This window comes from Falco peregrinus, chromosome 1 (assembly GCF_023634155.1).
Source record: "Falco peregrinus isolate bFalPer1 chromosome 1, bFalPer1.pri, whole genome shotgun sequence".
Classification (NCBI taxonomy): domain Eukaryota; kingdom Metazoa; phylum Chordata; class Aves; order Falconiformes; family Falconidae; genus Falco; species Falco peregrinus.
This window is the reverse complement of record NC_073721.1, coordinates 27,411,482-27,433,957: the sequence shown is the minus strand read 5'-3', so window position 1 is coordinate 27,433,957 and position 22,476 is coordinate 27,411,482. Positions and strand designations below refer to the sequence as shown.

Genomic DNA, 22,476 nt, shown 5'->3' with positions numbered 1-22,476 from the left:
CTCTCTGTTGACTGTCAAATAAACTCTGCTCATAAAGTTTTATCTATGTCAGCAGGCTAAGGACACAAGACATGTAAAAGCTCTATTTATTACTCCAAAAACCTTGAGAAACATTTTCTATTTACACGGCCTGTCTCCCCATCACCACCTTCCTCATTTTCTTTACTTTTTGTACCCTTCCACTTCTACACCCCCTCTCTTTGTCAATCTCTTCAGTTTCTCTATCCATCTTCTAAGCCCACATTCCTCTTTTGAATTCCTCCTTTCTTCTGTCTTTAGTTAATAGGCTCTGAAGTTCATTTTTCCAATTTCATTTTCAGGGCTCTGTTGACTAGAAGTAGGGAGGAAGTCTGTTTAATTTTGGTCCAAACGACATTTGGATGCTGGCCAGCTGACACATGATGCTTCAACCAATTCCTCTTACCCATAAAAGTTTATAACATGCTTCCCTGAACATTTTGGGCTCCCAAAACCATCACTTTTTGCTTCTTCCACAGACTTTCTTTATGGCAATAAACAATAAACACCTTTTCCAAACAACCCTGTATCTCAGATTCTGTTCCTAGATCTTGCCTCTTTCAAATGACAGTTGAGCATCTTTTCCCTCAGACCTTCTGCTGTCCTATAGAAAGGTCCTAAATTTTGCAGTGTCCTGTTCTCCCATCCAATCATTTTCCCTGTCCAGTTTTATCTCAATCATTCTAAGTAAATAGAAGAACTAAAGCTATGAATGAAACCTGCATATCGGTAGCACAGAAACACTGTATCATAATATTAAACTACAGTGCTATAATACTATGCTATAGTACTCTACTATATAGTATACATGCACTATATATACACTATACATTATGTAAACACTATAATACTGATGATATTTTAGCGTCACTAATGCATCACTATTGACCGTTGTCTCTAAGACCCCCAACTCAGGAAGAGCACGGGAGAAATGCCATCCTTCTCCAAACCTGTATGTTAAGCAAGAAGAAATTCCACTTCAAAACAGAAGCAACTGTTTTCCACAATGTACCTTACATTTCCTGCTAACAATCCATCCTGAGAACAAATACTTCAGTTACTACTCCAAAGTCTGTCGTGACTGAAGTTTTTCTAGCTCAAGCCACTATCAGTTCTGTGAACTTGTTCACCATTGAAAACAACATAACTGCTGCTTGGTGGCTGGATGTACTGAAATATCAAAGGCTGTTCCAAAGATTACAAGGGCTGTAAGGAGTAGAAGTGTGGGGCAAGTGGGGAACGGAGATGTACCTCTGTGCCAATACCTCAAAGAAACGAGGTATCCATAACACCTGAAATAAATGCACATCTTCAGGCATTTTTACTTAAATCTAGCCCTCTTTTCAAAATCAAACTGAGGCAGATTTCTTAGAAACATCATTTAGAATTTTCTCTAACTACAGTTAGCTGGAGTAAGCAAGATCATTGCAGTGACAGAGAACTCTGCACCTGGGAAGCAGATGCAGAAAAACACCCTACCACTCAAGTTCTTTTACTAACTTCATGGCAGCTTTTATCTACAGGGTCAACTTTTGTTGAGATCTTCCACTATAAAATACTGTGCAATGATGCATTAGTATGCCCATTGGGAGTTGAAGTATTAATTTGACATTTTTCCATGTACCCCACACCAAGAGTCACGTGCTTGGTACATACTTTCTACACATATCAATGTACAAGCCTCAAAGAGATCAATAGTGTTTAACTTAAGAACTCATTATACTAACAAAATCCCTCAAAAGAACAAAACCAAAGTAATTTAAAATAAGCATCAACCACAGCTTTTCAAATTTAAGCTGTCTAGAAATGTTATTTAAATGATAAGGCAAGACACCAAAATAATATTGTTTTTCTGTTTTGAAATTTACTCACTAGATTTTAATGCATATAAATGTTGCCAGACAGAAATCTGTTCATACACATTTTGCTATATTTTATCAGAATAGTCAACACAGATGAGTTTCAAAGAAGGACACATTCTATAAAGAAATTATATACAATGTAAGTGCAAACTACACCAGCCAGCATATGAGTCTAGAGGAATAGACAGCAAATTCTGCCAAGGTGTTCAAAAGAATAAAAATCAAAAAAGTGGTTCAGTTAAACTGCAAAGAATACTGACTACTTGCAAAGAATATCACGATCAAGCACTACAGCAACAATTCCAGCCTTCAAAAGAAATCAAAGAGAATTTCTAATGAACAATGCCACTTTTGTAGCAGATTGGGTTTTACTACTTTTATATTTTATTGTAATAGTTAAAATCATTAATTTTTTAAAAGATAAAGAAAACCAGGTGCAAAATTCAGGTTACAAACAAATACCTATGAGAATAAGTACATTTTTAATGCATGGAATAATGTGGGAAAATCTCTCTAGAATAATGGCTGAATCCATTCCTAGATTCAAAGAGAAGGTCAAACTAACAATCAAAAGCCACATAAAAGGATTTTAGAAGGCTGAATGATAACAAAAGAGCAACTGTCCTGAAGACAATGTTTTTTGTGCCATGTATCTAGCCTTTGCGACCAAACAAGCAACCTAGCATTTGCCAATAATTAAAATTCAGCTGAAATAACATGCCCCAGGAATGAGTTGAAGAACAAGTGAAATAAAGAAAGTGAGCACAGTAAACTGGATATAGTGGAAGCAATAGAAAGGTAACAGGTTTCAAATCAGTGTACAACCACAATCTTCTTGGTATAGCAATTGTTCTAATCATTCTTTGCAAGGTGTTTTGGGTCTAGGATTTGGCTTTTTGTGGTTTTTGCTCTCTTCCATTTGAGGCTTCCTCAGGTCTGGGTCTTTTGTGATCACAAGAAGGAAGTGCATTTTAGAACTACTGTTTAGGGCTATGCAGAGAAAGACTTCAATAAGTAGTGCAAATAGATGTTTTTTGTTTTTTTACCATGAACAGTTAATTATTTTTCAGTACCGTAATCTACATGCCAGAATCTTCCAACAAATTTTAGGTTGAAATGTGAGATAACTGCTCAAAGAAGTTTTACACATTATTCCTCTGTATTACAACACAAAACAAGTTGCACAAAAATAATGAATACTACACACAGCTAGTAGGACTGGAAAGATACTGTTTACTGCACAAGCACACCCCCAACCAGAAGAACAGACATCTACAAAACTCACATGCTCATTTTATAACATGAAAGCTTTCATAACATTTAGGTAATCATTGATATATTTGCAAAGATCCATAAAGCATTTAGGCAGGTGGAGTTCCCTTTGGCCTCTGAAAAACCCCCTGACTTACCCAAATCATGAAAAATAATCTACTTCAGTCTTCAGGGAACCCAAGACTCTTGAACCCCATTTTCATGCCTCTTATACTTGGCTGGCATAATAGGAGGGGAAAAAAAGTGCAACTACAACTCAAACAACAACGGTACATGTTGCCATGCAGGAACAGTTACACCTCTTAATTCCCATTTCTCCTGCAAAACCAGGAAAATTTAGGTGAGCCCACCACATTCTGAGTTACAATCAAGCTCTGAGATAGGTCACACCATTACAAAATTTATGAATTTGGCATTACAGTTTTATTATTGTAAGAACAGACATCAGTTTTAAGCAATACAGCATTGCTGTATAAAAATAAATTATTTTGAATACCTTCTTGTTGCATGACTTCTAGCATTTCAACAAGAACTTCCAAAAAACACTTGTTGAAAACCAAAGATCAATTTAATAACTAAAGCACATGCTTTAATTAGATAACTAGATAAAGACATATGCCAGAATGCAATTAAGCTAAACCATTTTAAGCACACAATCATGTTTTGCAGAAACATTTTTGTGAGAAACTCTTTCCCTTAGTACTTATCTGTGGCACTGGTGGAAAAGCCTGTGGCACTTATCTCACTCACAGGTTCATCCAAAGTCCACTGAAGTCACTGTGGCTCCTGAAACACTGGTAAGAGAAAACCAGGAGGAAATTACAGATCCACACCTTAGCGGGGTGGGGGAAAGAAAAATAACAAATGCAAAAGAAAACTGAATTAGCCTTCACAGAAAAGATTGCAACCAGATGCTTAATTTTGATAGCAGCCACCACAGGTGGATTAGAAATTTAAATAAGAAAGGCATAATGAAATTCTCAATACAGATTATGTAAAGACCTAGCCAAAAACTATCCTTGAACTCTGAGTGCTATGAATTCAGCATATAACGTAGATCAGTAAAATGACAGTATGCAAAGAGCAGCAAATATCTGTCCTTTAAGACGAGGGAGGAAGGAAGACAGCAAACTACAGAACAGTTAGCCCAACTTCAATTTTTACAAATATACTAAAGCAAATGTTGAACCTCAATATACTTCTAAATTGTTTCTGTAATACTGCAGTAAAAACTGACTTGTCAGGAACGAACTGTGGCAAACCCGTCTCATTTCCTTTCTCAATATGACAGCTACCTAATAGCACAAATAAGGGCACAAAGTACATATCACTAAGGCTTTTGATGGGGTCCCATATAAAAATCACCACATACAAACCAGAGAAATCTGATCAAAGTACTGTATATTGTAAGTGCTCATCTGACTCACGTTGGGAAGACAACTGCAAATCACTTGCAAACTCAATGGGTATTTCAGGTAGGGTCCCATAGAAATTTGTTCTGGCTTTAATTGTATTCAGTATTTTGTCAATAACACAGATGTTGAATAACAAGCAAACTTCTAAAGTGCATTGGTATATCGTCGAGACAGAACCAGTTAATGAAGATAAAAAATAGTATACTGGGACCAGTTTGGCCGCACTATTTTTCAATTAAGATGGAGTCAAGCTGAAAGTATGCCGAGAATGAAAAGACTAAACAAGAGTTTCCTAAATCACAACTTATGAACAAATGCTAATGAAACCGGGTTTGCTTCTTCAGGAAAGAGAGGATGTCCAGACCCATCCCATCTGGTGCTTAGACAGCAATTATTCTTAAGAACAGGCATTTTCTTTTTCACCCTCTAGCAGTATAGCACAGAATTTATTAGAGTTCTTCCTTCAGCTGTGCCTCCCAAGGACATTGTGAACCTTGATGTTTCTTCAAGAACTCAATTAGAAAAACAGGTTACCAAACTGATTTCCAAGACTGAGCCAATATACTCTAGGTTGTTTGTGATCCTGCCTCTCTGCTGAAGCCCTGCCTAGATCTCCCGAGGTCCCTTCCAGATCCTATGATTTCTGTTAACTCTGTCTTTAACTTTATTTCCTGTTAAATGGGAAAAAAGACAAAACTTATTAACAAAATTTTATCAAACTTCTAGACAGATAGCTGTAAGCAAGCCTTCCTTTTCTGACATTCTCTGTAGACTTTTTCAGATTATGAGATGATTCTGACTTTTTACTTTAAGAATGTTTTTCTCCCACCCACCATGAATGGCAAGCCTGTCAATCACATTAACAAAAACAAAATACATATGGGACCATTTAAGGAGGAAGAGCAGAAATGAGAAACTGCTCCTTTAACTTACTTGGAATCAACTCTAACATGTGTGCCTCGACAAAGAAAAATGAGTATATGGTAAGTCATGTTACTTTCATTACTTTTGCATAAAATGGGAGAAAAAAACCCAAGTGACAATGGTTCACATGTTATATACAGCAATATGACATTGAACTATTTTGCTCTTCTATTTTCCTGAGAGTACTATTCCAGTGTTACATCCAGTAAAATGTTGCTTGCAGCTCCTACAAGTTTTTGCAAAGCACAACTTGACTTTGAAAGTTTTGAGATAGGTTTAATACATTTATTCCTTATGTTCCTGAAAATATCTAATTGTATTTAGTAAGAAATGCCAGTGGCATGATCTAGGAACCAGATTTTATACTGCTTATTAACTATTTCTATGAAATCACAAATTGAGAACAAACTTTATGAAACTCCAAGGAGCTGTAGCCTGTAAAAATGTGATTTTATGTGGCTTGCACATTCCAGACTGAAAAAAAAAATCATTCAAATATATATCGTAAAACGTGTTAACTGCTTTATGTACAAGTTATGAGAATAAATTTCTGTTTAGAGGTCAAATTACCTCTTGTACAAAATGTACACATTAACTAAGATTCCTTTGAAATTTGGTAGTTCTCAAGTACTAGATGTCATTTTTGCTAAGGGCTCCAGCAAAATGAAATTAATTAATATACAGAATCAGATTTATGCTTTTGAGGAGTGAAATTGCAAAGAGTACAGGTGAAAATTGTTAATGTCTCCAGTCAGATACAAGTTTAAAATAACAGATTACACTCTGCACATGTACCCAAAAAACATATTTAGAGTCTGCCAGTGTCCATGTCAGATCAAGAGGCTCCAGCAAATATTCAGTAGTGACTGACCATGACCTCCCAAGGCTAGTGCTGGTTCTCATTCAAGTTTCTACAATTTGCTTGAGAGTTAAGTGGAGGCACCTGGACTTTTGGAAAGAAACAGCATCTGTGGCCTGTCTTTATCTGGTGGACTCTGGAAGCCTCACTATTCTGCTCAAGGATCCCCACACACAGCCAACATGTGTTCAAGTGAACATATTTACTTGGATTGCCATGAAAGGTGATACACTGCATAGAGTAACTAGGATACTAAATAGAATCAGTAACCAAATCTGGGGTCCTCCTAGCCAGCAATTCTTGAAACAATCCCCTTGAGGGTAGTGGAAAGCAAGTTGAAGTGCATGATAATATTCTCCATTTTTGTTGCGCACACTCGAGGAAAGAGAACTACAGCATTTATCAACCCAACATCAATTAACAGCATCAAGAGTCTAGCTGCAGGATCCCAAAGGAGCCTCTCCACGTCCCTGTTCTTTATTTTTTGTTGTTGTTGTCATCATCATTTTTAATTAGACTACAACTCAAATGGCAACATCTTTCTTGCAAGGTACAGTCCCTGTGGTTCAACCACCTCTGCTGCAGTCACTTTGGGAACACAAAACTGAATATGCCCTTCCCAAAAAGATCTGTCTCAGTGAAGAAAGGTGAACTGCAGAAACATTGGCCTCTTGAAAGTACTCTCCTGAGAGCCCAGAATACAAATTAAGGCAATGTCAACACAGGCAATGACAAAAGAAATAGCCAGAAGTTAGTGCTGGGGGGAGCAATCAGAGCAAAGCCAGGAGGAAGAGGGTGGCCTGGCACAACAAGGTGGGTGGGCTGGCAGGGCAGAGCTTCAGCTCACACTGCAGACTGCCAGGCAGCGTAGGAACCTAAAGCGGAGGGCAGCAAGGAGCAGCCCCTTGCATGACGGTATTTCTGAAAATGCTAGTGGACTAATGGGCAATCGTTGGAAGAGGGGCAGGCACTGCTGGCAGCATGCACTGAAGTGCAGAATTCTTAACACACTATTTTAATCTGCCTTTGAGATGTTCTGAACTAGAACTGTTTACACCTACTCAGTAACCAAACTCAGCCTGAACTGCTGAAATTAACAGCATCTCCATGCTTCACTTTAGTCACATTTCACACCTGATGCCATCTGTTATTTTGTTGTTTTCCTGAAGCAACCATTAAACCTTTAACTGACACATATCTCCCACCCAGCTGCTTCCCACCTCCAGCATACATGAAGATCCTACTACAGACACAGTCATTCCTGCATCCAACCTAGGCAAGCAAAATTTCTTAAGGAATACATGCACCTCTCTCTCTCTCCTGGTCCTGGCAAGCTGGAAGACAGTATCACACCCTCCTCTCAATCAGGGAGATGTTGCCCCCCTTGGAACAACACACAGCCAACACTATGAAATTCAACATAATTTTTCTTATAGAGTGCCAGCCAGGCACCTGGAGATTATTCTGAGAAGGCCAAGTTTAAGTTGGAAGGACTTTTATCTCAGTTCTGCACTGCTGAAATTCCAGGAGCTGAGTTTTTCCAGATTCAATGTTCTGCAAAGCCACAAGACAGGAAAGAGTTAAGAGTATTCACTGGCAACAACTGACATGTCAGTCACTAACAGCAAAAATACATGCAGGAAAATTTGAAGAAGGAGAGCAGATGAGACAACTTAGCTGATATCCATTTTAATCTTTGAACATGTGCCCCAAATCCATTTTGCGCTGGGAAATAAAACAGGAAGAGTAATTGGAAAGCAGAATATCACATTCCTTAGTCTCCGGCCTTTTATGGAAGCTCTCGTATTTTGACCTGTTGTGGTGACTCAGAACTGCTGAGCAAAATAATCTGAGTTTGTTTCAGCAGCTGCAGCTGCATCTTTGCAATTTCATTGCCCATTCTATAAAGCAGTGGCTCTCAAGCATTTCCCCTTTGCTCCATTTTAGAATATGCACCCTGCTCCCTTCTCCAATCAAGAATTAACATATGCTGCCCTTCTCAAACTGGAAGTGTATTCTGTGTTAATGGTGCAGAGGCAGAGAAGGGCTGTGAGTTGGGTGGGGATGCAGCTCAGAAGACATGGCTGGACAGGGACAGGAGTGGGAAGGGGCAGAAGTGCCCACCTTGAGCCTCGTTGGCTCTGCTCCCTCGTAACTCCACCTGAGCCCCAGTCTCCACTAAAGACATTTGCCTTCCTCCTTATGCAGCCCAGGAGAAATTCCTGGCCGTGCCTGCCCAGTCCATTGAGCATGTCCCTCCTTAAATGATAACAGTCATAGTCATGGCTTGAAATTTGGGAATGACTGGTGTAACTTATGCGATATACATACATGCAACATATGTAAAAACCACATCCAGACCAACAAGTCACTGAGTTCCAAATGGTTGGAGACTGGGAGAATACTATGGAAGTCTTACATGCTTGCCCTGTTTCTATACAGTTTCCTAGGTAGCTCACTTCTGACCAGTCAGAAAAGGAGATGCTGGACTGGAGGAGCTTATGGTCTGACTCAGTACAAGCTCTTTATTTTAGCCCTAACTTTGGAAAAGATAACACAGCACTAGAATGAATTTATCAACAATTTGTTCTTTAGCAGTAATAAGGGGGGTGGGGAGCGTGTCTTAAGAAAAAAATCCCAAACTTTAGATTATATAACACCTTAGAATAACTGAGTGATTTATTTAAGCCCATAAGTATGATGCCCAGGCTTGACAAAGAATGAGATTATATGATGTGACAATATGGAAGTACAAGTTCTGCAACTGAGATCTAGTTTTGTGTGTCTAAACACCACGGCACAATACGTCAAAACCCACAAGCAAGTCAAATGCAGTTTGAGGGCAGATCCAAGCAGCTGGATCCAGTTGTTCAAGGCAGACGAGAGCTATCACTAATTGATTTTGTAATAAATATAAAAAATAGCTTCCATATTTAAACCTCTAAGATGCTGATGACAGAAATATTCCATACACTGATTTGCAGCAGAATTTGTTTAACTCATTTCAGCAATGATTGATATTTGCATAAGGTGATATAATAACTTACAGTTTCTTTATACTGGAAAGGGTCACTCATAGAAGAACATTGGTACTTCCTAAATCACCCCTTATAGACGTTCCCTTTAAGTGAGCAAACAGGAAAAAAAAAGTTGCAAAAGGGACTTCCTCCTAGGATTTCTACAGCAGCTCGGTAAAAAACAGTGAAGCAACAGTTCAGTGTTACTCATATAGATCAAGCCTTTCTCAAGGAGAGCAACATGGCCACAAAACTACCATCTCAAGAGGAATTTGAGAACTGGACTGCTTTTCAAGTTGCAGATCTCCTAAGACAGGTACTGAATGTACATGTAACATTTCAGATAGTCTAGTCTATATTCAGCTAGCAGAAATTCTTACTGGATTTATATTTGAAAAGCAGGTATCTTATCCTAAATCTAGCGCAGACATTCAAAAGTACTGAAAATAGATTAGTCAGCAATTGTCATCCCCAAGAACTTGTTAATATTATGTTTCTTAGTGCTCTCCTTTTTTATAGAAATGTAATTCATGGTAGAAGCTGCTAGCTAAGATCTTCTATATGGCAAATCATATAATGTTTGCTCACAGGGATATTTCTTATAATAGAAAAGGTATTTCATGCCCCAATTTATTTCCTGCTGGGAGGAAATAACCATTTTACTGAAAGTGGATATAGATTTTAAATTTGAATATTGCTTTAAAATTTACAGCTTGTCAATAAGAATCTACTGTTCATTTTTTCTTCTCAATGTATATATACCCACAGTAGTTGTTACATGTTGCTTAAGTTTAAAGTACTTGAGCTTTTTTATTTTTTTTAATGTTTGCTGCTCTGTCTGCTTGCACATTTCCTAGTTCTGCAATGACCTTTCTAGTATATGCAAAATAATCCAAATTGCACAAAATATTCCAAGCTTCTCTTCAGTCATCCTTTCACTGCTTGAACAATCTCCTCCGACATATAAAATACATTCCACATGATATATCCTTTTCTTGATACCAGATTTTTCCCTGTAACTTACCGAATACTATGACAGGTTTTAGACTTCTACCTGTAACTAAGTTACACAAAAAGGTCTATTCACTGCATTTGGATATATAGTCTCATTTTACATTCCTTCTGTTGGTTGTGGTTTTTTGGTTTTTTTAATGCAAGTTTATCTATAAAATTTTATATACAGGATTTTTCTGTCTTGTGTTCGTCGTACTTCTTACTGTAAAAGCACCAATCTTTACCAGTACCTGCTTTACACCAACAGTGGAATTTATCGTCGTTATATTTTCTCATCCTTTTCATTTGAAGGAGCATACAGTGTTTTTCAAGTAAAATAATACAACATTATAAAGTGTTTCTACAAAGGGTCCATTTGTAGCCACATGAATATTAGGCCCAAGTTCAAAATGCTCGTTTCATATTACTATGTTTCCATCCTGCCTTGTGCATAAATACATATGCTCATTTGTGTACAATTTAAAAAACACAAACAAAAAACCCAAAAAACAAACAAACCACAGACAGTTTTACAATGCAGCTGTATCACAATAGGACCTTTGTCCCCACGTTGAGAAAGCTAACCTGTTCCATGGAATTAATTCATACCATAATGATAACATACCAGCTAAACTGTGAACAGCAACTCAGAGGATTAATTAGCTGAAAGCCTTTCAGCTTAAAGGAAATCAGACTAATTAGTAGAAGATATAATGATTTTAAAGTACCCTGCAATTCTACAGCAGAATACAAGACAGAAAGTTTAACAGCAATTGTTCAATAGCTCAGAGGCTTCAAGGGAAATTTCAACAGACACCGTAACTACTGGCTTCATACTTGTTAAGAGTGAGTCTTCCACGTCTGTGTTAGTTACTGCCTATGTTCACACTCACATCACCAATTAAAGCAGCTCAGTGATCTAATTACTATGGTACAACCAACATTAAGTGCTTGACCATGCTGTGTATCAAGGACTAGTGCTGGGAAGCAGCAGCCATTTGCCTGCGGCCACTGTGTACAGAACCATTCAGCTCCCACTACCAGAGCTCCAGAGCCTCCGCACCTGGACAGACACTACCACCATTTCCACAGACAGCCAACGCACCCAGGGCTCTGCCAGATCTCCCATCCCTGAGACTGGCCATACAAGTGCATGAACCCTAAAATAATGCCATTAAGGTTGCAGAAATGAGCACTCAAACGTGCCAGAACTGGGAATACCTCTATAACCTGAATTTGCCCTCTTTTACACACACATCATAGTAGTCTGTAATTGCTTCTTTGTGTGCTACCTTTGCATTCACAAAAACCTGCCTTCTTCAATGCAAGGAAACCAGTATGTGTGTGCACTACTCTGAGCCATTACAGAAATTGTAAGGTGCCCAAGGCCAGGGCTTGCTGAAAAAGAATGAGTTCATGGTAATGTTAATTTAATTCTGCCTCGAAATATCAGATTTTGCCATTGCCCCAGCTCAGCATTTTTACCTGTAGCCATGCAAGTCACCCAGACAAAACATGACATTTCCTGACTGCTTGATTTGAAATTCCATGCTCTGATTTGCAGAAGCGGTGAGAGGTGAGAGTTGTAGCCACAGTAACAGCTCTGCTCAGAGAGTAAAAATGCCAAAATATTGAATATGCAAAGATACATGCCTATCTCTCAGATTCTATATAGCTGTAGTTAGGCATCCAAAACCACTGGATACTGCATGAGTTTTACTTCTCATGTACCTCAACTCCCCTTTTCATTTCACACGGTGGTCTTAGGAAAAACAGTTAAAGTTTCTGAAGCACTCAGACAATAAAAAATGCTGTAGAACAGCTCAGAAAAAAAATCACATTCTGGGTTCAGGGAAGGTTTGAATACTGTGCAGTACAGGTATACAAGATAGCAGAGAAGCAGTGAGCACTGAACAGAACACAATAGAACATCAGTTCAGGAAAGTCACATCAGTGTGTTGTGACTGAGGCTGGGTCTTCTAGAAGAGGTATACTGAGGTTGGTGCCATAATACATACGTATAAGGCACATCTACAGTGCAATTTTAGCATTTCCGTAACAATCTTCATTATGTTTCCATAACAGATTTTTGTGTTTTCCAAGTACAAAAGTTACAGCTAGCCATTCTGCAAAGTGTTTCCAGCTTCATGAAAGGCATTTATATATAATCAATAACTTCACTACTAAAAATTAATTAACCTTATTGATTTTGCTTTTTTCCTCATAAATAAGTGAAGATAATAATTGAAACCTCTTAGCCACGTGCATGTAACTTCCCTGTTATCTTGCATCTATGCTATAATTGCAACAAGACTGAGATATTCCACTCTGCATGTAGAGTTTATCTGCTTGGTCTCCATTTGCCTTGTAGTCTAGTCCCTCTCCTCATTACTGATCTTAATGTTATGGAGTTAATGTATTTTTAGAAAATGAAAGGCTCTGTGGCCATCACCAAACACCAGTAGTAAGACACCTGCTTGTCTGACAAGCTAACCATGTAAAAAGATCAAATTTTCCCTCACACAAAGTTACATGCTTGATTAATAGCATAACATAAAGCACAAAAGCAGCCAGTCAGAGCCAAAAACTGGAGACAGAGCCAATAACTAGAAACAGATAGGCACAAGATGAGCAGAAAGCGTGCATTACCTTGATTCTTTGCCTCTCCACCAACATCAGTGCAACTGATGGCAAATTAACACATCCCACAACCACTGGTCCAACACCCACAGCAACCCTCTCCTTTGAATTGTGATCTATTCCCTATTGCAAACAAACAAGCAGCACTCCCCCAATCACAGTATAAAATAACAATTTATAAATTCAAACATATTGGCTTATAGATCAAACTGTCTGAACTTGAAACTTTCATATCAAAAAGGTAGATAAAATACACTTCAAATGTTTTTAAGCATGATCAGTTTTAAATATTCTAGAAATAAAGAATTGTATTAGACAAAACACAAGTATTTCTATAAGATTAATTTATTTTCACTAATATTTTTCTGTGTTTGAGTTGGTCATTACTGCTACAAAGATTTACAGCTAAGCATTACAAATACTAAAACTCATTTCAGGAGTGGTACATTCTTGAATAAAAGATTTCTACCCACCCACCCCTCCACTTCCATGAATAACAAAGTAATTTCATTGAAAATCCAGGCTAAGTCATGTAATATAGATTTTTAGGACATCTTCATCCCTGCTCCACTCCCTTCTACTTTTTGATAAAGGAAATCCAATGTGTCCACCTTTATTCCAAATTGCTATTTAGTTTCTGTCATAAAGATGTAGTATCTCGACATTCCTGTTTCATTTTAATTTATAATCGACACCAACTTTCTTAAAAAACACCACCACAACTACATTACAGAAAAGGAATCCTGTTTCCAAACCCAAATTCTGTCCAGCAATGCCCATCTACCACGGGAACTGCAAGGCACACTTAGCCCAAACATTTGGTGCTGAAGCCAAGCAGCAGCCAGAAGTTTGTAAACTGGCACGTAACAACAAAGCTTTCTATTAGATAGCCTTTACTTTCCAGCAGTCAGTGATATAACCATTTCCTGAAGCAAAGGCACAGCTACTCACGGGCTTTTATCACAAGCTACCTTTTACCCTATTTCTAATTATGGTCTCCTCTTATCCCATCACAACTGAAGTCCCACAGTGTATTTCTGTCGGGCTCCTTGTTCCATTTCTGTTACAGTTGCTGCTTCATAATTTCATATTGCCTACTCCATTCACAATGTTATCAGCCTTTATTCACTGTAACCTTTCTTCCTAAGAAAGACGTAATACTGTGTATTCTTTCTTATGTGAAAGTCACTTTTTTTTTTGAAGCATTACAGTTATTCTGTCGAATATTCTTTTTCTACGTAGCCATACCAAATAGTATAAAGATTTCCACAACCCCAAGTATTTGAGCATAGAAACATTAATCAGTTTGTTTACAAATGTCAAGTTTCATACTATTGTAATAATTTTATCTTTGCTCACCTCAGTTTGGAATGCCTGAATCTGCTGTGGTGGTTGAAAAACTGGGCATGAATGGATCTCGTTTCTTGGTAAGCATACATTTCAAAACAGCTATCATTCAAGCATGAGGATTGTATTCCTTACAGTGCCAGGAAATAATCTGACATTTTCCTTCTTCACCCACAATTCATCAGTTGCTACGATTTCACATTTTAGCGGGTTGATTTACATCTCTGACCTGAGGAACTCCCCTACACAACAGAAATCCCAGAGAGCTCTTCTCCCTCTCCAGAGGGAGTGCAGATATACAGAATCAGCCATTAGCACACAACTTGGCAGGGAACATCTCCTGAAACAGAACTTAGAGAGGGGGTGGAGATTTTTTAAGAAAATATATTTTAAAGCCATTGTTTATGCAAAATTTTTTTCATAAAATCTGCATGATTAAAAACATTTACTAGTACAGAAATCTACATGAATTTTACAATAAAAGTTCACAAATACTAGGAATGATGTCAGAAAAAAATCCAATAACTTCCTTTGTTGACCTCTGTAGAATTGTTTGCATGAGTGCAGTTGATTGATTGCAACTAATTAGAAGAGAGGAATAGAACAACTCCTTGAGCTGGTGCGATTCCTCTGCCACTAATTCCATTTGTGTAGCTGTTGAAGTAAAAGACCTTTAAGATCTATTTTAAAGGTAAAATCACTGTTATATTTTTGTACTGCAGAGAAATTATGGTTGCTTGATACTTCATTGCTCAACAGAACTGTTTTCTGGATGCATCAGGAGTTGCTGCTGTTTATGTTAACAAGGGCTTCAGTCCTGCAAAACTATTCATTAGACCACAGCTACTCAGGTGCACACAGGTTGACTTTGTTTTAAACTGCACAGCTGTAAAATAAAATTGGGTTTTACTAACAGTTCATGCTAGCATAGTAGGGCTAACAAATCAGTCAGATAAAGATTGATCCCTGTCCCATTCATGCATTATAAACTGAACCCCTAAAGGGGCTGTAATGCCCATTGCTGGATGAGAGGGAGTGAAGTTACACCTAGAAGTGAATGTGTTGTCTTCTTGTGCCTGCTGCGAGTAAAGCTGTACAGCAGTAGTGGAAAAGGATCTGAGAAATATTTTCAGACATTAGTGGTAACCTAATAAAAGCACAAGTGAAAAAACCCAACGGGAACAATGCATGATCTTCGGTGATGGTCTGTGATACAAAAGCAGTATGCTTAAAAATGAAAGTATTTCCTAGTATGTTCTCCAAACTATGTATTATCTTTAACACATCTTTAAAGATTATTTTGCACTGCAGAAAACATGGCAGTATACATGTGATACAATAAGCAACATCAATTTTTGATGGCCTTGTAGACAAAATGACAGGTCTCTTTCCCACACCGGTAGCAATCTTCCTACAGCTTTCATGTGTTCTTTAATTGAATTGTTCAGTAGCATTGTCAATGTGATAGATCTGTATGCTTGAAACAGAATTAATTATGACAGTACTAAAAAAAAAAGATTCAGGAATCTAGATTTTACTATCATTAATAGCAATATTTGAGTAACTACAAGATGCTATTCTCCTACATACAAGTAATATTACAAGTGTATTAACTTGTAATTAAATCAATTGCCCAGTTTTTTTATTCCAAGCTCCTAGCCTAGTATACAATAAATTTATAATGTTCCAGGAATGAAAAGTTCCTGCTCCATTACAAGGTGTCTGATTTAGAAAGCATACCCTTAGAAGCTCCACCTTAACAATATATGATGGAATAACCAGATGGCCAAGGTACACATTTCCACTTCAGAAAAACCTCAGTTTCTGTCTACGCAACTTAAAGCACAATTCCCTGACCAGGTCTACCAGTTTGCATAAAGGTGTCTGGAAATCCAAAATTCTGATTTTCTTATTGTGTCTGTTTATTAAGTTTGGCAAGAACCTTAGGCTTTGCACCTCAGTTCATCGTTCAGTTATAAGGGGCATGTGTTTTTACCTCACTACACCCTGCAAAGTCTTAACAGAAGTTCAATATCACTTTTGGATATTGAGCTAAAAATCACTAGGGAAAAGGTGGTCATCTATCACTAGACAGCAGTGAACAAAAAAACCCCTCAAAACCCAAAACAACAAAAAATAACCAAACCAAACACAAAACCCATAAAACAGAAAACACTTGAGCAAGCCTGATGCCATCGACTAAGAAGGAGTGGCAGGTTTACCTTCACATTAATAATTTTTAGAAAGCAAACACAAGTTTGCCACTACACACACATGCACAGAGATGCTATCCACATGTATAAATCTCATGATATACATGCAGCTTTTCTACATGTCGACCCAATTTTAGACTGATATTTAGACAGAAATCTGGTTTTGCTATGAGATATGTTAAGTATCACTGGACAGAAAATTACTTCTAGCCTGGCACATAAAGAAGGAAGCAACTCTCATGTGGTGTGTTCCATGCCAACTTTCCCCCACCACACATTCAGAGTGGCACAATTTTCTGTTTTACTTTTGCATGGTCTGAAAAACTGCATTCCATCCATGGTCTTGCTGCAGTAAGGCACCTGTGAGGGCTCAGAGGACAGCCTGAGTGGAGCCAACTCAATGCCTACCAGCAGTGCTTCACAGTTCTCAGACAAGCCCTTCTCATCATAAACTCCTCCAGCCTGCCCCAAAACTCTGCCATGGCACTGACACCTTAAGCATATGCAGTGCAGGCCTTTGTATTAGTGAGAGAAGCCAAAATTCAGAGAGGCAACAACCCTGTGGGGCAGGTGGCACACTGGCCCACTGGTGGGTCTTACTGGAAGATATGTTTCCTGGAAAGCAACGTGTGCAACCAGCACGATACACGTTTATCACAGGATATAAAAACCAACACGCCAGATGTGCCTCTTTTCTGTGTGGTTTCAGCAAGGACACTCATCTCTAATTTTTCCAAAGTTGTCAAAAACTGGGAAAATGCACGGAAAGGAATAATCCAAAAGCTCACCACTTAAAACAAAACTTCTTAGGGGGCCCTCCTGCACAACACATCCCTTCTGTAAAATGCAAATTACATTTAATTTGAAAGTGAATCAGATGTATTTAACAATACTAAGGTCTTTTTGAAGTTTAAAATGTTCTAAGTCGAGGCATGCAGGCCCTGTAGCTACATAATCTGTGACAAATTGGCCACAGCACCTTAAATCAATTTTGACTGGTTTCAGAATAGAAATAGAGTAATAAACATTTATATGGTCATTTCTTTGAATATTTCTTGTCTTTAAAATACAACCACTTTTATAGCAGTATTACATTCTGGTTTATAAACATACTGAGTATCAAACTGACCTTTATAGGAAACAACATGCATTTTATAAAAATTTAGAAGTAACAGATCTTCTTTTACACTTCTACAGAATCTAAAAGTGCAAAAAGGTGGTTTATTAGATCTGAAGGGTACCCTGCAGTTTTATTTTTTAGCAATAGCACTATACTTAGAATAGTTATTCAACATGCAGGTCACATCTGAATGATGCTAATCTAGTCCCGATGTGCAAATCGGCATTTAGCCACAGCTGCATTGCACAGAGCATATTATATTCTCTTTTGCTTTTTAATGTCTGAACTTGCTATACTGTACTCTGATTTTCAGTTCCCTCTAAGAGTAAGTTGGTTGTTTGATTAGTTTTTTTTAATCCTGCTTTGAATTCCCACTGACAGATTTAAAAAAAAAGACATAAACCCCAGTGAATTTTTACTTGAACTTGGAATCAAAAAAAAAAGTAGACTATTGGATTTGTATATTGAAACTTACTAAAAGAAATCTCAAACATCACAAAATGGTCAGACATTGATTCTAAGCAGGTTTTGTGTGTTTGTCCTCTTTCTTGCTATTTCAAAACGTGTTTTGAATCCCATGGCTGGAATATGGTGCTTGGAGAAAACTAGAACCGTTTTCTTCACCAATACACTATTGGGGATTTTTAAGTAATATTTAGAGAAAAGAACCTGTGTCTTCCTGCAGGAGATTCAGGCCTCCCTGCCAGTGCAAAACATTGCCACAGCTTGCCAGGTTCGACTCACCGAGGTTGTACTTTGACATCCATTTATGTCAGCAATGCTACTGAGAAAAAGCAACTATCGTCTCACTTGGAAGTTCCTTCCCATCCCTGCAATGCAAAAGCAGCAGACAGGAAAGGCCAGGAACCACATCTGCTTTCTCTAGTGACAACAATCGAACACACACATCTTAAGCTCCTCTGTTGCTACGTAAATGTGCAGAGTCCCACAAGGCCCAAGTCACGTCCCCAGGTTCAGCTAAGAGTGCTTCCCAATACTGCAAGTGGTATTTTAGCAGCACGGAGTAGGGGAATAGATAGAAGGACACATTAAAATTGGTTTTGGCTGCTTGGATATCTGTTAGGAAACAGCTAACTAGCATCAGGTCCTCTGACATCTATCCCTGTAAACTTAGTTTTACAAATAAAATTTGGATGATTCAGGCAGGGGCAGAAATAATGTTTTCTAGGTCTTGCATAGCAACAGAAATTAGAAAATTAAACCAACAGAAGTTAGAAGCTTGCTGAGTACATTTTTGTAACCCAGTTCCCCTGGGAAAAGGCCAAAAACTCTTGCAGTGTTTTTCCCAAGTATCAAGCTAGCATAGAAAGCTTGCATATGGGCGAGGTCCAAAGATACAGTGCAAGTTGCAGGTACTGTTGAGTCACACTGTCAGGCTGCCTGTTGACAGCCAAATGCTACAATTCCATAGCCAGGGTTTAATAATATACCACTTGTCTCAGAAAGCCATTAAAAAAAGCTTATTTAGAATCATTGCAATACTAGCACTTTGGGGTACCCAAGTGTTTGGTGTGAGAAGAAGCAATGCTGGCATTCTTTGTCCCACCTTTGGCAAGCACACAAGGTCCCCATGGCAAAAAGCAGCAACCGTTCACAACAGAAAAGTGATGTTACAAACATGTATTTTCAGCTGCAAAGCATGATTAGGCCAGGTAACTGTTAATATAATTGGTTTTCTGCACAATTTCTAATTCCTCTGACATTCCTTTCTCCTATTCACATTTACCTGTCCTCTTACACAGACCCACTCTCCCTTCCCAATACATTCTGCAGCATCTAAACCCCTCTCTGACCCCCTCCCTTTACACATCCTTGCCTTAGGTGCCTTCTACACCTAGTGCTTTGCTTCTGTGTGGCTTTTAACCAGGGTCCTCCCCTCCCCTTTTCTCCTCAATTAGGTCCTATTGTTCATGAAAGGAAATTTCTCCTGCTGAGATTTCTCATTGATTTGCAGTCCTACAGGCTTTCCTCATTTCCATCCTTCTCAGCTCTAGAGGTTCCCCATCAGAAGTAGATGAGCCAGCTCAGATATGAAAGGTATTTTTTGCAGAAGGACCTTCATTTCCAGGTATTTCTACAGGCTCTGGGCTCACTTTCTCGACAAAAAGCCTGGGTAGTGGTAGGAACCAGACACCTTAAGAGCTTGAACTCTTTTGTGGCAAAGACAAGTGATCCTCGGCGCCTATCCCTATAGCAAATGCTTTACAGACTTCGAAACCCTGTCAAGTTAAAGCTGTTTAAAATGAAACTTTCTCAGGGCAGGTGAAAACTGAAAAAAGTTTCTCCTCAGGGGAGATGGGTGCAAAGCATTAAAACAGAAGGCTGAAAATGTAACTAAGAGCAGAAGTGCAGTCTTTGCCCCTTAGCAATTCTTGGAGTGATGCAGGGGGGCTGCCTGCAAAGGGACAATTAGCAAAGCTTCCTAGGTCACCCTGAACATCATTGGCCATCAAGTATGGAGGGGTTCGGTTCTGTTTCTTGCTGTTTCTAACCAAATATGAAATGATTTCTAAAAGCAGAATCACATGTACTTACAGCCATTTCAAAAAGAGGAAAATGGTAAGAACATAGCATAGAAAGGAGGCAAATGTTAAACATACAAAGGAGCTAGAATCAAAGAGTGACCTTAAAGAGACCAGGTCTAAAAGGGAGATATTTCACAGCTTAGCACATCTGCTGCTTATCAATCATCTTCAATTAAGTAGTAAGTTACAGGGCCATTACATATTCATATATCTTCAACAAAGCATAAAGCATCCATACAGTAAGTAAAAGCAAAATTTGCATATTTCTCCTTATTCTTCAAAAAAACCCCAGAGATAAATATGAAGGTAGGTTACTGAATGTAGATACAATTTCTGAAATCTAGGGCACAGTGAAGTTATGCATCGTTATCTGACACATAACACAAGTGATTTTAGCTAACAACTTATTAATTTCAAAATATATTAATATTAGTAAAGAAAACACTCAAAATATTAGACCAGGATACAAAGTTAACCATCATTAACACCAGATACCCATGAACATTAGCTTATAAACTGCACTTGTATCTAATCATTTACAATTATTTTACTGCTAAGATATTTTCAAAAATCTCAAAAGCAATTTAATAAAATTATCTAATGCCATGATCTAGCAATGTGATCCTGTAGTATGAAATCCTAGCCAGTGCGAGAATATTCATTGCAGGAGTGACCCCTTAATTTTTTCTGTGATAGAAGAACATTTCTATTCACGTTCCAAATGCTGCTGCCAGAAATGAGCTGAACATAAATTAGTTTGTTTTATGCTGTAGCTGCAAGTGATGAGAAGTGCTTGTCTGCTTTCCAGTCTTTAAGCTCTGGCACACAACAACCCAATCAAATTCTAAATGTCACATTAGTCATAATCATATTAAATATGGATTAAAGGCATAGCTTTTGATGCAGAATTCTACATTCTTAAAGTTTACTGACAATTTTAAATATTATTCAAAATATCCTCCAAATTTTGTGGACCTTTCAAATTCAAGGAGCATGAAAAAGAATGTGAGAAGTTGTGGAAATTTGTAAGCCATTGTATCATTGTTTCCAACATCGACTTTAAAGCCCTGAGCTGAAAAATAGGAAAACTCCACACAGTCTCAGGCTTTCCAGTTTTGAACTTCCTCCTGTTTCTGCTTTGTTCAGACATCCTGGTTATATAATGCAACCCCTCTGATATCGTTTTAGGAAATGGTCTTTAGAGACAATTTATGATTTGAAGAATCTTCATTTTGGGTCTTTTGTACTCTTTCCTTCCTGAAAAATCAGGAGCTTTTACAGCACGTGCAAGTTGGAACTTCACAACACTGATGTCTAAAATCATTAGTCATTTTTAAAAATCTAGCCAGAAACTATAATCACTCTCCAATTGTTAAACACCAGCTGCTAACCATTTCAGAAATCTTCTAGAGTCCCTATAATGTCACAGTGTAGTCCTTCTGCTTTCATATTAGCTGTTTCCAATACAGGGCTATAAATTCCTGATTTCCTACTCTGTTTTATCCTTGAAGAGGTAGGTGAACATGGGAAACTGATACTAAAATGCCAAGTTCATTTTATCATTTTTTATCTTCTGTACAAGACTGGTCTTACAAACAGAAAAGACAGAAAAATCGTCAGCACACAAATACATATTGTAAGCTACATAAAGATTATTTAATGAAGTAATTATAAGCTTCAGTGAGCAAGTCCTGCAAGAAGTCAGCAAAATATCTCAAGCAGATAAGACAGCAGGTTCTCTTCTTACAATACATATTTTTCTTATTAAAATTACTTATACATATATGCATATGTACGAGTGGACCAAATTTGTCATTACATACTGATAGATGCAGCTCCAGCAATGCAAAGCTACCAGACTAGACAGAGACAGTTTTGTTTATGTTTGTCTGAAAGTCACTCAAGACACACAGCAGTTGGAAAGCATGAGCCAGCTATTGCTTTCAAAAGCATTTGAGGAAGTTATACTTCATGCTTTTCTACTAACAAGGAACTAAAGTGGAACAATCAGTGAGAATTTCCCAAAGATACAGATTTAGACAAGGCCATATTTATAAGACGGGTACTCTGCCTTTCTGGCACAGTGGAAGAAAATGAAGCTCAGGAAAACAAGCTTTGCAGGAGCAGTTGGCTTTTAAAATTTAGACTTTTTACAGAATGCAAATGACCTGAAATAACTGGTGGGAACGTTAGTCAATTTGCAGGTAACATTTCCTTCTGTAGATATTGTTTCCCATGAACCTAAAATGA

At 38.0% G+C, this 22,476-nt stretch overlaps 2 protein-coding genes across 5 annotated transcripts in view; one reads left to right on the top strand and one right to left on the bottom strand.

The window, feature by feature from the left end:
• DNTT (DNA nucleotidylexotransferase) overlaps positions 1 to 22,476 on the bottom strand; it is a 158,268-nt gene that overhangs the window by 113,857 nt on the left and 21,935 nt on the right. The gene's annotated exons all lie outside the window — the stretch shown is intronic.
• Positions 9,549 to 22,476, top strand: part of BLNK (B cell linker) — a 100,369-nt gene continuing 87,441 nt past the window's right edge. For 3 of the 4 annotated variants that reach the window (XM_027788834.2, XM_005238998.4, XM_027788833.2), the window contains exons 1-2: positions 9,549 to 9,683; positions 14,365 to 14,427. In XM_027788834.2, coding sequence (XP_027644635.2) covers positions 9,609 to 9,683; positions 14,365 to 14,427 — 138 coding nt within the window. In that variant the 5' untranslated portion in view covers positions 9,549 to 9,608. Of the gene's footprint in view, positions 9,684 to 14,364; positions 14,428 to 22,476 lie in introns of those variants that run through there. The other variant, XM_027788837.2, reaches the window with a different exon arrangement.